The sequence below is a fragment of the Pezoporus occidentalis genome, unplaced genomic scaffold, assembly GCF_034315485.1.
Source record: "Pezoporus occidentalis ecotype Australia unplaced genomic scaffold, CSIRO_AGI_Poc_V1 ctg74, whole genome shotgun sequence".
Lineage (NCBI taxonomy): Eukaryota > Metazoa > Chordata > Aves > Psittaciformes > Psittacidae > Pezoporus > Pezoporus occidentalis.
This window is the reverse complement of record NW_026916093.1, coordinates 827116-844310: the sequence shown is the minus strand read 5'-3', so window position 1 is coordinate 844310 and position 17195 is coordinate 827116. Positions and strand designations below refer to the sequence as shown.

Sequence of the window (17195 nt, the reverse complement as noted above, 5' to 3'; positions counted from 1 at the left end):
CTTGCCTATAACAAGTATAAGAAAGATTCCAAGTACATTCCAGTTACTACCGGGCACACACGTCAGTAAGATTTAAAAATATAACTGAAGAATGCTTGTAGAAATGCATCTGACATAGGTTTTCACTTACCTATTCCTGCAATAACTTTCCCTAAATTTTTAAGGACATTCACAGGAGAAGAAATTCAGTGACATGCTTAAACTGCATGAAAGCTGCCTCTCAAATTTTCCATAATTGAACAGACTAAATTCCTTCAACCTCTCACAAAAATATTTTCTATAGTTTTCAGAAAAATTCTGTTTTTTTCTCATTTCCTCCAGTTTTTCTGTATCAAATATTACACACAGCTCCATTTCTTCTCTAAATAAGGCAGTAGGCACAGAAGAAGCCATTTACTCCTTTACTCCTATTTACAAACCTAAGGATTCTTTTAGTGTCTTTTTCCACTGGCAGTACAATGGACCTATAGCAAGGTTAAATTACCAAGCCAGAGGCAACAATCTCTGGCAGTGTGGTAGACCCCAGATTTTCTCTCTAAAACTTTCAAAAATGACCAAATACACTTTGAAAGAACACACAAAATCCAGCTGGTGGAAACTGAATCATTAACTAAAGCAATGTGAGGCATTAATGTGAGGACTGTCATCTGTCATTATCCAGCATTCTGCATGGGAAAGACAGTGAAGAGTAAGATTTTGCTGCTTCTTTAAGCCATTGTGACCATGTTGTACTTGGAACCACAGCAGGAATTGTACCAATGGAATCTCATCACAATGCATGCCCATGCCTGAAAGGAAATGGGGAGGCTGCAAAGACACTTGGTATTCAGAAGATATAGGAGTCCGGAGGAAAGAGGAGTTAGTCATATCAAAACCTTGATTTTTGGAAAAGCTGAAAGTCATTATCTCTGGCAGCTTCTGCTGAGTCATAAGCATTTCTGCAAACAAAACTCAATTTTTCTTATCTTGTTTTTTTTCCATCACTTCATTTAATTTCCTTATGAAAGGAAACACAGTAATGAAAAACACCAGTTTTGAGGGAAAACCTTAGAAAACAGAAAAACTTTTTGATGTTTCTGAATTACTGCGAGTCACTGCTCTATACAACACACACATGCAACCACAAAATTGTCTTACTATTCAGCTAACATAAGAGGATGAAGTTTAAAAACTAGTAGGATGAAACCAGTGCCAGGATGAGAGCTAAGATGGCATAATTAAGCCAAGAACAAGATTTTATGATTCAGATATAAATGACTGAAAAAGTAATTTCTATTGGAGGCGTTGTCCTTATTGAACAGCAGCTCTAAAACATCAGAAGTTTTCTATTGTTGGCAATTCAAATATCATTTACCAAAACTAAATCATATGCAAAAACATCACATAATCTCCCCCCCCTCCCACCGCTAATTTTGAATGTACTATAGGAAGTTTTCATGAAGGTATTTAGTAATGGCTCTTGAAAGAAGTAATGGACTCTAAGTACTCTTCAGATCATGCTTTGAAGTCAAAAATCAATAGTGTTTAACTGACGAACATCACTGTCTTTCAAAACTGTTAGAAAGGGAAAGCCAAAACAACTTTTTCTTAGAGACTGTAATATGTGTTTAAGCCTATTCATCATTTTGAAAGAGCACATCTGATCTGTGCTCTTTCAACACCTAACAGGTGCTTTACACAAGTTCATTTTATTTGTGGACCAAAGTAAGACAGTTTGCTTGTGCTTGCTAGTTTTCTAATGTCAGTAATGCTTTATGGTGGTTCCAAAATCTGTTTTACAAAAAAAAAACAAAAAATGCAAATAACCAAAGGAGAGGGATGTGTATGCTGGAGGGGGGAGAGGAGTATTTAAATATTCCTTCTGTTTTATAACTGTTTGATCAACATACTTTTTAATATGATAGCAAACATTTCAAGCAAGGCTCCAAGTACAGGATGTGGACATAGGATTCAAAGGAAGGCACCACCTTATTAAATCTTTTTCTTTTTTTTTTTTTCTTCTTTTCTCTTTTTTCTGAATAATCCAGAACTGCAGGTTAACGTTATGTACCAGCTTGAACCAGCCTAAACCGAGCCTTAATCACAATTGCTTCTCTTCCATTGTGGCCATAGCCCTCTTGCATACTAGGCTCCCCCTCAACTAGAGAGCGTGCAAATGAAGGAATCCCATCAGCTAGATTAATGCTATCCTCTATACTAATACAGCTAAGTACTAGCTGGATCAACAACCTTAGTAGGGGTGACAGAAGATGTGCACAAGCACTAGCAACCTTCTCCTCAACTGGAGGAGGTTGAGGGAGACCCTGCAGGGAAGAATGGCAGAGGTTGAAGAAGACTATGGAAACCCAGCTCAGGCTGACTTCATCCGCCAGCGGCTGGCAGTCCCTTCCCAATGATGTTTGGAAAGACTCTTCTAGCTTCCCACCTACATTTATTTGTTACTGTTTGGCTTTCTGCCAGCACTGCTCTGGTCTTGAGTAGATGTTGCATCTTCCCCACGTTTGCTCCCTCGTGACTGAAATAACCCTGTCATTTTCCTTCCCTTCAAGTTGGGACTTGATTTTCCATTGCCCTCATCTTTGTCATCTCCACCTGCACGAGTTTTAATACAGGTTACCAGACTTCTATATGGTATTTCAGATGTCTTCAAAGAGATGAAAAACAGACAAGCAAAGGCCATGTGCTCCAACAAAATATAAATGGGAAGCTTCACACGTCATCAGAGTCCTTTTGAATTCAGATTTCACTCTGAAGGTGGTGTAAAAGAAGGTGCAAAAATTTGCTTGTTATCATGGGATAGAGGCTAAATCTAGACTTTAAAGAAAACAGAAGACTGAATAAAATGCAGTTAATTTCACAGTCACTCAGTAACCAAATAAATAGTCTTTTCCCTTTAAAGTATATTCAAAGCAGAACTATTAGAACATCTTCAGTACATCAAGTCACATATTGTGTGTAGTCACACACTTTATATATTTGTAGTTAAACTAAAACTGCCAATCCACACTTAGAGTCCTCAGTTTCTAAAATTAGCTTTTCAGATCCTTATCTATGCACAAGCCACCTTACAAATACATTGAGCTCCCTCGGAAGCTACCAAAAAACTATTAATTTTTTTACTACACAAAATCAGGTCGCTTCTGTGAAATCATTTTAGGCCACCGAGTTTGAAACTTTTGGTCAGCATTTCATAAGCTTTTCCAATGTACAAATGCATAGCAGCATATTTAATGTCACACGACTTAAGAAAGTCATACCACATGATAAAGAATTCATGCACCTTATCCTTGAAATAACATTAAATAAATTACTTCCAATAGACAAATGGCAAACTATATGAAGCATTACCCCCCCAAATCACATAAACTACACAAGTGAATCATATCAGCACAACTGACTGTGCTTTCCAAGTGTTGTGACTCGACTACCACACCAAAAGCTCTACCTCACCACATCCAACCAGTCCCCTCATGCTGAAGCATAAGAATAACTCTCACTAAAAGCCCAGGCTAACTGCATCCACATAAACGTCTCCTGTCTACTCCCCGTTCTTCAAAAGTCCCACCCTCCACCCCTTTATCCTCAGCACTCTGCGGACTTGAGGCAAATCAATACAAGCTCCTCCCGGAGGAAAAAAAGCTTTGTGAGTTTCCCTATGGGGTAAGTGAATAGTATTGTTGAACGGCTGCCAAGAAGACATCTAAATGTCTATAACAATTAGCAGTGCTGTTGATGTGTGGGACTTTGTGACCATGCAGAGACTCTTTATTACAAATGCAGAAAATCTCAAGGCCTTATTTCCACCAAACTCAGCGTGTATGCACTGCAAATTTGTTTTATATGCAAATGTCCACCTACCTGAGATGTCTGGGTGTCCAGAGTTACAGGCAGCAAGCAGCAGTCCAGTAACATACCTCCAACTCTAAGACTTTAGCCATTACTGTAATAATCTAATACTTTACCTCCAAATTCAGAAAGTCGGAGGGGGAGGGGAAGCGGGGGGTGCTGCTTTCTATATGGAAGAAAGTTTACAGAATTTTCTCTTCTGAGCTAATCTTTGACTTATGTTGATTTTGGTTTGAGCTGATCTTTGATTTACATTGACCTATAAAAAGATTTGCAAATCTTTTGATTTCCAGAAAACATTTAAACTAGTGTTGATGGATTACACACATCCTAAATAATACATGTGCTGATCAATCTGTAGGGAGACTGAATCTCATGCATACAGCTCCGTATCACACTTACCAGCAACGCCTGGCCAGTGACACTTAAGATTTCTCACACTGGTACCTTTTGCCATAAAAATGATTAAACTGACATAGAGCTGAAATTGAAACTGAAATATAAGGCTGGATCACTGGCATAATAAACTTTGATTTAGTCATTAAAGAGACTATTGCTCCACTTCCATGCAGACTGAGAGGACAGGCACCACCCTCACCTATTTCTGTGGGGTGTTACACTGTGGTTGCATTTTAATGTTATTTCTTCAATTTGATCATAAGTAACTCCATTCACACTTTTAGTTCTGAAAATGGAAATTCTTCTGGTGAACTACAAGGGAGACATGAACAAACAACATTTGAGGAAAAGGCATATTTAATTTGCATTCCCAACCCCAGATCTGGTCCCTTCCCTCTGAAGCCTTTTCATCTCTGACTCTTCTCCTCAACCCTTGAGGCCTCTTTTTACTTTTGGGTGGTGTTGTTGGCACTGTTAGTGTATTGCTCTCACAAAGGACACCCTGGGGCATGCACAGGGTCTCTCTTTGCACCCTCATCAAGGTTTGCCTCAATCCTGAGGATCATCCCTCAGCCTTTTGGCTGGGGTGGTCAGATGGACCAGGTGGTCAGATGGACCACCCCATCATCAGATGGACCAAATCCTGTTATGGAGGTCACCACATAAAGGTTCAGGCTCTCCAAATGTGCCTGATGGCCCGAGAAGGCACAGCTATCCTGCGACTGAACAATGACTAAAGACTTAATGTCCACTAAGAGCAGCGATGGTCCTAATGGCTTCAGCTCTTCTCCTCTGAACACTTTCTGCCACTCAGCCTTCACGCAGAGTTGTGAAGTACACTGATGTCTGCCAGAAGACAAGCATCATGTGTGATTTTCTTCTCCCCACACATTTTGCTGTTTGCCAGCTGAGGTAATACCCAGCCACCATACGTGGCATTTTCTGTGTACTGGCACTGGCTTGGCCTTGCCAGCCCCTCAACAGGCTGAAGTCCCAGGAGCAATAGCCCAGACAACCATGTCCCTGGTCCCACTTACATTGGTCTGTGATGCTCATCCAATGAGATGTACTACACACAGATGTAGGGAACATTTGATATTGCTGAAGATCTGTGAAAGGGGATCACTGCCCTGGTTTTCCCTGGTCAGGAATTATTATTACTATACTATTAGTATGCGTGTTGGGAAGATTCCCAAGCATGACACAAATCAGCAACTTACTGTAGATGCCCTTGGTAACATGGTTTAGTGGTGGACTTGGCAGTCCTGGAGTAAAGATGGGACTTGATGATCTAGTTGATTCTATGATTCCAGTCTCCATATTCTCACAGATGCCAACAGATGGACACAAAGCCCATATATGTGCATATGGATGTATACACTGGAAAAGTAATTCCCCCTGTCTTTACCCCCTCATGATATATGACGGAATGAAAACACTGTGGAAATAAATTCAGGAGGGGATAGGCATTAGCAATGCTTCAAATCTGCTTTCCGACTGAAGGTAAACTTAAAAGAGTACTTAATCTTCTTTTCCTAGTTTTTTGTTCTCCATATTATAAATCCTTCTTAAAAACGTGAACCATGGCATCTTATTTTGGGTCAAAGGGGAAAAAAAACCCAGTTGATTTGTACTTTCAGGTTCTGATTTAAAAGTTCATTTTATCTTGATCATTAGTTTATAAATCCTGGGTTAAAGCACATCTAGAGACTGCATTCACATGAATTATCTGGAAAAGTTGTCTGGAGTAAAAACTTAAAAACAGCTAGAAAAACAATTCTCCTTTACATTTCTCCAAATCCACATATAAGACTCATTTCATTCCCTGACACCTGACATTACAACTAAATCAGAAAATCATTTCTACCCATAAATCCTTTTATTTTACTTGTGGGTAGCCATTTTTTAAAGCAAATTCCAAGGAGAAAACTAGAGGTGAATAGAGTTTTTTCTCATAAATAATACAGAAAACTACACAATAACACCACAGAAAATGTCTTCTCAGAGCTTGTATCTTCAGCAATGAATTTATTATTATTTTTTTTAGTTATACCAACAGAATCTCCAGCTTCATTAACCTGTACTTGGACTGATCATGATCAGGGTCTATGCAGATACAGAAAATCAGCACTTTCCAAAGACGCCTTTACTTCACAGCATTGCTGAAACAGTAAGTGGCACAGAAAAACTTCAGAGGATAGTCTAAATCAGGTATTGCTGTCCACCACGGAAACTGACCTTAGTATAGCTATACTATGATTCATACAATGCATTTCTGGACATGTGCATTCAGCATCACCTTTTCCTTCTGAACAATAGGGCCAGAAGGTGGTATGCAGGTGTCTGGCTCTCCTGAACCTCTTCAACAAAAATAAGTATCTGCTTCCATTTTGGGATGGGCTTCCCAGTGTGCTCCAGTGAGGTTTGCATGCTTAAATTTCATCAAGCAACACTAAGCTCCATGTGAACACCAATAAAAAGAATTTACAGTGTTGATATATAAGCAAAAGCTGATGCTTAATGTCTAATGGAAAGAGAAGTGCATATAACATGTTTTGGAAGTCAGAAACGCTCAGACTACATGACACCAGAAGACATAGGTTCTGTCATATCCTGAACTTGGAACTTTCACTGGAAAGCATGCATCATCTTAAAGTCACACAACTCTCAAAATAACATCTATGTATGAAAAAACTACTGTACAGCAGGTATGTCTAGTTTTTGGCTGATTCAAGACCTGTGAGTAAACAAGACAAGTTGCTTCTTAGCCACCTCGAAACAGGTATATTCCTTATATTTGTTTCAGCTGCAAAGAACACCTCTAAGAAAACAAACCAACAACCCATATAAAGGTATTATTTTCTGCACTCAGATTCAGGGATTATTTTGTACCCATGATAAAAATTCTTCAGTAGAGCTCTTTGCTTCTATCAGAGGGCAGGCAAGAGACTAAAGCAATACACCTCTCATTTACCAGATTTAATTGAAAATGGGAGAAAAGGAAAAAAAGTTAACAGCATTTTTTAAATCCCAGGAACTTGACAGTGACATATATTCCTGACTCACATGCCTCTGACAGGAGGTCAGGCTGCCCAGAGTAAATAGCAGCCTGTAATTATAAGCAAGGATAGCCAGCAGCAGCACTGTGAGATACATGCAATAATGTGATTTACAGGACCAGGAAATAATTTTCAGATATACTGTGCTGCATTAACAGTCCAGGTTAAGTGTGTGCTGCAACTTTTTCCCTTGAAGGTACAGTAGGTGGAAGATTTGTGATATCTTTAAAGGCAATAAAGGGAAATACGGGGGGTGGGGGGAGGGAGGAGTCTCCTGCTGAGATGTTGTGATAAATTATTAAAACTTCTTTTTAATGTTGATGCTACTCTTTAACCTCAGATCACAATACTGACAGCAGAGGAAAACTGGAAGTGCTGTTAAAGCTGTGATAAACACACCATGCTGTGGCAACACTTGTAAGGGGGGGAGAAAAGAAGAAAAAAAATATCCTGGGGTGCCTCCAATCAGTAACATCAAGAAACAACCAGGGAGAAAACATCAAGTCATCTACAACCTCAATCCTTCAGTCCAAGCAGTTATAACATTTATGCTCACTGAGCTATCTGATTACGAGACCTCAGTAACCCGTGTTTTCCATAAACAAATATCATGCAAAGAAGCAAAACAAAGTGAACTTTATGAGAAGGCACATTCAGCGAACAGTTCACAAAGCCTACGGGGTAAATCTTCTCAGCAGTTTTGAACAGAAGAGGAAAATGGATTGCTGCCTTCAAAAAAATCATAAGTGTTTTTTCAGCCCAACATTTTTTTTTTTGATAAAGTTAACGCAATTTATCTTTATTAACACATCAACACTGACATAGCCAGTCAGCCAATTAGTGCTGCTGGCAGTGCATTTCACAACATTCATGTACTCTAAAAGAATGTCTGTCTAGTCATTTTTACCACATACACTAACAATTCTGCTCTCAAAATAGGCTGCTTGCTTTCTCTCTTCTGCTTTCCTCTTCTTTTCCAAGACTATAACCCCCTATAATGGGGGTAACATCTCTTGCAACACTGCCACAACCACCTGTCCCAGAGTTTCCAGAACAAAAAGATTAATCTGAATTCTCATAGTCAAAAAAAAAAACAACACAGCCTCGTTTCTAAATAGCATACATTTATTTGTATACAGGCCTTAAATGTTATTCTGCTAATGATAAAATGCAAACTAAAATTCCTGCAAGGAATACATCCCTTACAGAGTCAGTTAAGCAAACTAACAAGAAAACAAATTAAACTCCATGCTCTCTTTTCAGCATCCTATTGCAAGCCCACATGGCAACCTGAAATCTGAGTCACTCAAAACAGCATAGGTATTCTCCTTAGATGACCTCTAATGCAGAATCTTTCCCAAACATCCATTACAAAACTTTTGCTTTCCACTTACCCCCCTTCCAGTGTTTGCCTTTGGTCCTGCTAAGCTTGCTCAAGGCTGGTCCAGAGAAGAGCAACATCAAAATGAAAAGAAGTTCAAGCATAGTAATTTTCCCCCGTTTCACTGATAACAGCATTTCCACAAGTTATTACAAAAAAAAAAAAAAGAAAAAAATATATTAAAAAAAAAATCTTACATCTTCTCCCACACTTTCTGTTTGGTTAAGGAGTGATTAATCATTGAAAAATCAGAGCAAAAAGTAGCTTTACTCTCCTTAGATGCTGAAGTAATATCTCAATGATGTAGCCCTGAGGAAAGCCACATTTCTCACTGATCCGGTTTCTTTCCCACAACATGCAGCCTGCACTGCTGCTACTACAGTAGCTATAAAATAATTTCTGCTCCTCACTTTGGCTTCTGTGGGAATATATTCCTCAGCTTGCAGCGTGAGCTTGATCGAAAATGATAAAAACAGTAATGCTCGTGTCCAGCAGAAAAGAGAAAAGATGTCAGGATTGTGAAAAAAGATGAGAAGCAGTTGTACTGACAGCTTTAAGCCTGACTGTCTGATCCTAATAGCTGTGCAACCAACCAAATTGCTCTTTTAAGAGTAATAAGGCTTCAGCGAAAGCTGGTGTCACTGCCACTTGGGTAGGTAGTGCAGGGCTTGAAAATCACCAAGGAACCTGCTAGAGATAACGACTGCCACGGTCCCAGCTCCGAACGCAGAGGGCTGAGCAGAATACAGCATGCACAGGGAGCATCTAATCTCTATTGTGTAGAGGAGATTTCCTGCTTTACGTGTGCAACTGCTCAGGACTTTTGACTGCATTTTATTAAGGCTTTAGTTCATACTTCATACTAAAATGCAAGCTTCAAGACACTAATTACTCCCAGCATTTCCCAAGTAGTTATTGCATGGCAAAAATCCTGCATGCTTGCTTTTTCTTTTTTTTTTTCTCTTAAAGTAGCAAGCAGGAAGAACAAATCCTTAGCAGAAGCAGTAATCTTTTCACTGCTCAGAGCAGCTCTGCATTTTATATTTTCAACTATCCTCAGGATCTCCTAAATCCAGGGGGTGGGGGTAGAGGGCGGAGAGAGAGAGAGAAGGGGGAAAGATAAAAGGGGGCATTCAGGAGTACAGATATTTTCAAAATAACAGATTGCAGTCACGATTTTTCATTGAATTGTTACAGAAATAATGTAACTACCTACATCTCCAGATGTCTGTCTAAGAATGCCGAAGCTGGCAGTAAACACAAGAGTTTCTGTGCCAAATCTTAGATTTCCACAAAGACTTCTGTTCACAGAAAGATTCATGACATTCCGTCTGCTCAAACAGTCTTGTCATGCCCAGTGTTAACTTAAGTATGCCCAGTAGCCTGAATTCATCTACAGTTTGGCATTTAGTTGTTTCCACATAAGCATTCAGCGTTCAAATCAATGAGCCAAAAACCTTGAGCTGTAGATTTATATATAAAAAAAAAATAAAAATCAATGTCTTTAGAATGACAAAGCAACAATGGTCACAAATTCCCTGAAGTTATCACATTTTCAACCATGGACATGATGCCCTTTTCAGTGCAACATTAAAAAGAGGATATTAATAAATCTGAAGCCTTGCTTATTCGTCTGAATAAAGAATGATATTTTGACTGGTGGAGACAATCATGAACATCTACGTACAGGCATTTTTTTGAACAAACAGCATGTAACATCACAAACAAGAAAATATTGGAACTGCACCACATCAACTATGAAAGGTTTTTTATTTTCTTTTAAGTTCTAAAATATATTTATGGGCTGGTTAGAACATTTGCATTTAGACAGGGATAAAAACCATGCTGATATACAGTAGTTTTTCATCCCTCTGTGCATTAATTTTTAAAAGTTATAAGACATCTTACCAGATGCTAGGTCTGATATATCAAGGCTGATGCTTATGGCTTAGTTGCCAAAAATTAGGTCAGTATCTATCATGTAGAGTCACTAAGCTGTGGCTTCTTACATTAAATTTCTCTATCAAGCCGTTCTTAATCACCACTAGCATTGCTAATATTTAAAACACCATTTCTTCCATTTCTCTTTCAACAGTTACTGAAATAAGGCAGACACTTCATTCTGATTGCCTCCGTAACACTCTTCTCAAACTAGCACAATACTGCCATGTCAAAGCATCAAAAAAAATCACAAGCTCATATTGACAGGTTTCAAATTTTTTTATGTCCAGGTAATAAAATGACCTTAAAATTGAAACAACCACCACCACCCCTTTTGGGTACCACAAGGCAAATTTAACAGCTTAAGAGTTTGAATCAAACAAACACCTCCAATGTCCAAAACATGTGACAACTCAGTCATGCCTTAGGAATTCTAATGGGATCATTCTCTTGGCCATCTCTGCAGCCTCATGTTAATCCTGCCTCTCACATCCTTTCTTCAGTCTCTGTCATGCTTTCAGATTTTATAATCCCCTTCAAACTTGCCACCCTGTTTCTGTCCCTACCCACATAGAAGCCAGCTGCTGTGGGGAAACCTGTTTCCACTGGTGGCTGGCATCCTCAAAATACCTCCTTGGTTCCCATACTGCAAAAGAATTCGACTTCTCCAGCTCGGACACCTTGTATTTTCAGCATTAATGAAAGCAGTGGCTACTGGAAGATATTATGAGCTACTGTCAGCTTTTTGCCAGCTCTGACACATGCCTCCAGCAGTCTTAGCAGGATTAGGTACCACTTGAGTAGCAGCTCAAGTAATGTGGCAGGAGAAGGGAAGGACCACCCAATACAAGAGCTAGAGGGAAATCATCACGGCAGCTAGTCATGGGTATGTTTGGGTCAGTCTAATGCCTGAAGAACTCAGACTTCCACTCTACTATGGTTTTCTGGATTATTTTGCAAAAGGTAGGTTATTAAATCCACTTTGTATATATTAAGAGTGAGCTGGAAGACCTTCAGGGAAACACAGAAAAGTGTTACCACTTCCCATGAAATTTAGTCGTGTTTTTTAATGTCCTTGTTTCTAGGTTCATAAGAATTTCAATTTTCCAGAGCTGAAATGCCTCCAGAGAAAAGACAGTTTCAAGAAAGATTATACAAACTTTATAGGTTGAAACATCAGAAAGACAAATAAAAGAAACCCAACATTTATTTTTCCTTCAAGTATCATGATTTTTAAGTCAACATTGGTTTTTAGAGTTGTAAAACAACTAATTTGTAATTCTCTTTCATGCTTTGAATTTGCAGTACTAGAAAGAGAGAAAAGTAAGCAGCTTCTCCTACCTTTATGTCTGTTATTATTACAAGTAAAACTCTTACGAGAGCTACATGAGACAAACCAATCCCATTACAACTAAATGTCCCTCACATCCAACCAGTCTTTGCCAGGATCTCTTACACCCTTCAACATCCTTTATGACAGCTTACACCAGTCATGAGTATGAGACTATTTAATAGTTTCTAAGCACAGAACTCACATTAAGACAGACCAAATGCCCTTCTTTTCTATCATCACACCTTCAGTAGTGTTCAATCTCAGTTGCTTATGGGAAAAGTACAATGGTAAGAAAGCTCTAGCAGAGCTTACAATTTGCCCTGCCTGCCAGACTCTGCTTCTGAAAGGCTTTAAGACTTCTTAACTAGAGACTGTATCACAGCAATCAAGACTGATACTTCTTGACTTTGTCTAGCTCCTTTTTGGATTCATTTATGCTCTTCTCCACTCCCATAGTCCCTGGCAATAAGTTCCACGGATTTAATTACTTGAAGCCTGAAAATCATACTTCATCTTGTTTCTTTGAAAAATACACTTGACAATTTTATTGAGATAATTTTGGGTTTCCATCACCTTTCCTCATGTCATGGTATTCAAATATACCCTGCCTTTATACCACTTAATTCCAGTAAGAAAAGTCCTACCCTAGTCTTTTCCCAGACCAAAGATGTTCCATACTCACAATTGCCCTTTCTGCCTTCACCTTAAATATAGGCAGTTCAAATTTAGTGTTTATGAGACGAAGTCAGATGAAAAGCCTGCAGTATTCAAAATTAATTACCAGTTGCATATTTGTTCCCTCATTCTGGTCATGAAGCCAAAGGGCAGCAGCTACCATTAAGCTGGCACTATGTTTATAAATGCCTGCAGCATTAATGGATGCAGAGGTTCTTTTTAATTAACAGAATTTTAAGGTGTTTACTCAGTGGAAGCATACATCAGCAACCTAAATAACAAACCACCAGTGAGATATTAAATATCCAAGTTAGTTTAATCTGCAGTTGTATCCGGTTATTTGGTCACCCTTCCGTATTTTCCTTCTTTTTACTAATCGCTCTTTGGCACAAAGGACTAGTGGCATAAGTACTTGGTTAAAACCCCCAAGCTTGAATAAGCAGCAACAGTAACTTCATGGAAGCTTAAATATCACAGCCCCTGAGCAACACGCTCTCTTAACGTTGATATCTTGGAGAGGTCTGTTGCTTGCAGACTATAGGAGGAACAGACAGAAGCCTAGACTGCTCTCTAGTCCTCTGTATTTGCCATCCAGATCCCATTTCACTATGGTGAAGGTTACAGACTTTCACATGATCTTTCAGTATCCACAAGAAATAAGGCTTTGATCATTCAGTAGCGTTTGGTAACAAAAGCATTCTTCATGCTTGTATTTCCTGGCACTTAATTGTTGCATTGCCTTAACATTTGGAGCAGCTCAGGAAGAATTGCACCTTTTACTCTTCCCACTTCTGAACACTGGACAATCGACATAAAGTTATTGCAGAAGAAGATTGAAATGACTGCTTAGAGAGTCATGATTGAGATAAGGAGGAATGGAAACAGAAACCGAAATGCCCACCAACTCCCCCAAGAAGTTACACAAATATCATTTTGTCCCACCTCTTTCCTTTTCAATTCTCACAAAGATCCCATATACCCAGCATCTGGCAGTATGAAAATGCCCATGACTAAATGAACTTTGCAAAAGGAATATAATCAACACTGAACACTATAAGTATTGCAGCCTGCACCGCAGGCATGAAGAATATTTTTCCACTGTCTACCTCACCATATACAGAGGCCCAGGTTGCCGTAAGCCATAATTAATTCAGTTCTTTTTAGGCATGAAAATCATTTTGATTTTAAATACCTTCATCTTAGGGCATTTTCAATATCTGTGGAAACCTCCTGGGGATTTCTGTTAACCACAGACACCAACGGGAACATTTTTGGATACTCGCAATACAGTACATTGCCAAATATATGCACAGCATTTTAGATCAAAAATCTATTTTAAATTCCTTCCATTTTATGTGATTTCCAAGGACTAAGAAACCAGTACTTGCCCAAAGTGCAATCTGCACTTCCATTGCACGTATTCTGAAAAAAAGATTATTTCTCCTTCATGAATACAACCAAATAAATGAAGTTCTGAGAATCATTGTGTGCCAGTCCCCAGTTACTACATTTACTTTGGCTTTCACTGGTAATACAGACCCACAAAAGAGTCTCATTTCTCATCATAGCTAATTGGTAGGGTTTTGTTGTTGTTTTTTTTTTTTCATAAGATAACAAGAAAGCTTGATGTACAACAATTTACCAGTTTTAGTGCAATAGAAGAAACACATTCATAACGGGGACAGTAAGTGCAAGGCTCAACTTTCTACACTGAAGGGTTTTTGTCATAGAATCACAGAATGGTTTGGGTTGGAAAGGACCTTAAGATCAACCAGTTCCAACCCCCCTGCCATGGGCAGAGACACCTTACACTGAACCACGTCACCCAAGGCTCTGTCCAAACTGGCCTTTGAACACTGCCAGGAATGGAGCATGGAGTAAATACTTCTCTGGGCTCACTGTGCCAGCGCCTCACCACCTTCACAGTAAAGAACTTCCTCCTTATATCTAACCTAAACTTCCCCTGATTTAAACCTATCACCCTTTCTCCTCTCACTACAGTCCCCAATGAAAAGTCCCTCCCCAGCATCCCTATAGACCCCCTTCAGATACTGGAAGGCTGCTATGAGGTCTCCATGCAGCCTTCTCTTCTCCAGGCTGAACAGCCCCAACTTTCTCAGCCTGTCTTCATATGGGAGGTGCTCCAGCACCTGATCATCCTCGTGGCCTCCTCTGCAATGGCTCCACCAGCTCCATGTCCTTCTTACGTTGAGGACACCAGAACTGGACACAGTGCTCATGTTTATGCTTAGAGGTCTAAGGACTTTCTGATACTGTTTAGATTATAGTATGTAGAATGAAGAAAAGCACAAAAGTGATTTCATATTATTTTGTACTTATGAATCAGAATTTATCTATGATCTACTGAATTTATACAATTCAGTATAATAAGAACAATAATAATTGACTTTGAATTTACCAATTACTCTAGTCTTTAATCATCTTCTGTTTCAGTTCAAAAAGTATACATTTGCTTAATGGGCTTTGTAGGCAAAATGCTTGGTAAAGCATGTGAGAAACCCAACTTTTTTTTTGTCAATATTTTTAATAAAACAATTAACTTAAATAATCTTATCCCCTACATTAAGCAAAGTTTCTAAATTGGTTCCTCACTGATAATATACTATAGTTACTTTGAAATGCAATTTCTGAACTGCATCTAATAATTTTATTGATGTCTATATGTAACAAACATAGACGGTATATACAGTTAAATAGTAATAAATAATAAATAAATATATAATTATATTCTAAAATGTGTAATAAATATTATGTATTTAACAACACAGATTGTTAAACAACATAGATACATCGTTTCCAAGAAGCTGCTTTGGTATGAAAAAATACTGTATAAAGTCATAACTCACAAGAGGAGGTAAAACCACTGATGTTCTGTACAACCAGTGAAAATACATTGCTATGATTTTGACAAGGGAGAAAGAAAAAAATAAAAAGGCAAATAATTCTGATTTATTTATCTTTTGGTATAGAAAAATCCCAATATATTTGTTATTTTATTGTATCCTATTTTGTTCTATTTTCAATCCAGAAATAGAACATTTATCCAAAACACAACTATGAAATTATCTGGAACAAAACTTAGCACACACTACCTACCCAACAGGAGGGGAATAAAGACAACAGAGTAATTGAGGACAAGGAAACTTGCAGCTAGAGAAGATACTAGGATTTGTTTTCACAAAGTCTATGTAGAACAATAGTTATACTTTGAAAATACTTGCGCTACCATCTTAAAGTAACCTTTTTTTAACTCTCCTTGTGGGTTTACTTCTAACATCTATGAAGAGGAGATAGGAAAGCTAAAAAGTACCATTTTGTTCATAAAGAAATCATAACTGCTTACCATGACTTACAGTCAATAAATAAACTCTGGTTATCAGTCAGAGGGAAAAATAATTTGCCCTCACATTTAATTTTAAAATAGATCTCTAAATACAAGAGCCTCAAAGCATATTACGTTTCTCCCAGTGTTTTGCCACCTTTGGCACTGTTCTAGACCTATTCACTTTAAATTTTGCTATGCACAACTTCGAAGCCATAAAATATTAGCTGGTTCTTTCCTTCTGCTTCTAATTCATTTTTAAAGCGCATGTCACTGCAATGCCCAACAGCCCCATTAGGAGGAACTGACTAACATCAGTCTATCAAGTATCTCCAGATGTGATCTACAGAAATTAAATACACAAAAAAGACAAGCTAAATCATAGAATATTTCATATCTTCATAAAATAAAGATGCTGGGAAAATACAAGTCTTATTGGAAAATGGAATTTAGTAGAATCTGAAATTCCAAATTGGAAAGGAAGGACCACCAAGATGTAGCAGAGTTCATTCAGGAAATACTGCTTGTGACAAGGGATGTATCTGCTTCCTCTGAACAAATATTGATCCAGTAGGCTTTGTGTTTGGGAGCCACCAGTGCTGCTGATGGTGTCACTTTTCAGGTGACTTGAAACAATGAAACCCTGACTAATTGCAGTTATTTGAGATATTAGCTTGTTTTTCCTTTTATGCGGTATTGAAGTTTCCCTGAGGACACGTTCAAGACAAAAGATGTAGAGGTGACTCCACACTTCTGCCTTTGACTTCTGAAGTGCTCAAGTGAAGAATCTCATTTGTCAGCTGGGATTTCAGACACAAATCAGAAGTACCAAGAATTACTAGACAAGGGCCTAACGTGTCAGTATAAAAGCTGTGCTGAAATGCCACATTGCTCATACACCTGCAGCTTTACATACTGGAGAAATTCTTCCTGAGTGCCCCAGGTTAGCAATTCATTAGCAAAAGAAGGAAGCAGGTTTGGCTGGCTTGGTTGGGTTATCTGCTCACCCTTTTCAAGTTCAGAACAAACATCTATGTGACAGACAACACCTACTAAGACACACCTGCTTCCATCCTTTGTTATATTTTCTGAGCATAAAGTCAAAATGGAAGATTTCTCTAACTCCTAAGGATTTATGAGTGTCTTTCAGAGACAGCAAGTATCGCATAATCAGCATTTGTCCAAAATACTGAGACAAACACTACACAGACTCCTGCT

The 17195-nt window shown here is 38.5% G+C and overlaps 1 protein-coding gene across 19 annotated transcripts in view; it reads right to left on the bottom strand.

The window, feature by feature from the left end:
* ROBO2 (roundabout guidance receptor 2) overlaps positions 1-17195 on the bottom strand; it is a 1081280-nt gene that overhangs the window by 891121 nt on the left and 172964 nt on the right. For 7 of the 19 annotated variants that reach the window (XM_062602015.1, XM_062602011.1, XM_062602017.1 and 4 more), the window contains exon 1: positions 8699-9744. The exons of 3 other annotated variants lie outside the window; for them this stretch is intronic. In XM_062602015.1, coding sequence (XP_062457999.1) covers positions 8699-8822 — 124 coding nt within the window. In that variant the 5' untranslated portion in view covers positions 8823-9744. Of the gene's footprint in view, positions 1-8698; positions 9749-17195 lie in introns of those variants that run through there. 9 more of the 19 variants (XM_062601999.1, XM_062602010.1, XM_062601997.1 and 6 more) reach the window with 4 other exon arrangements.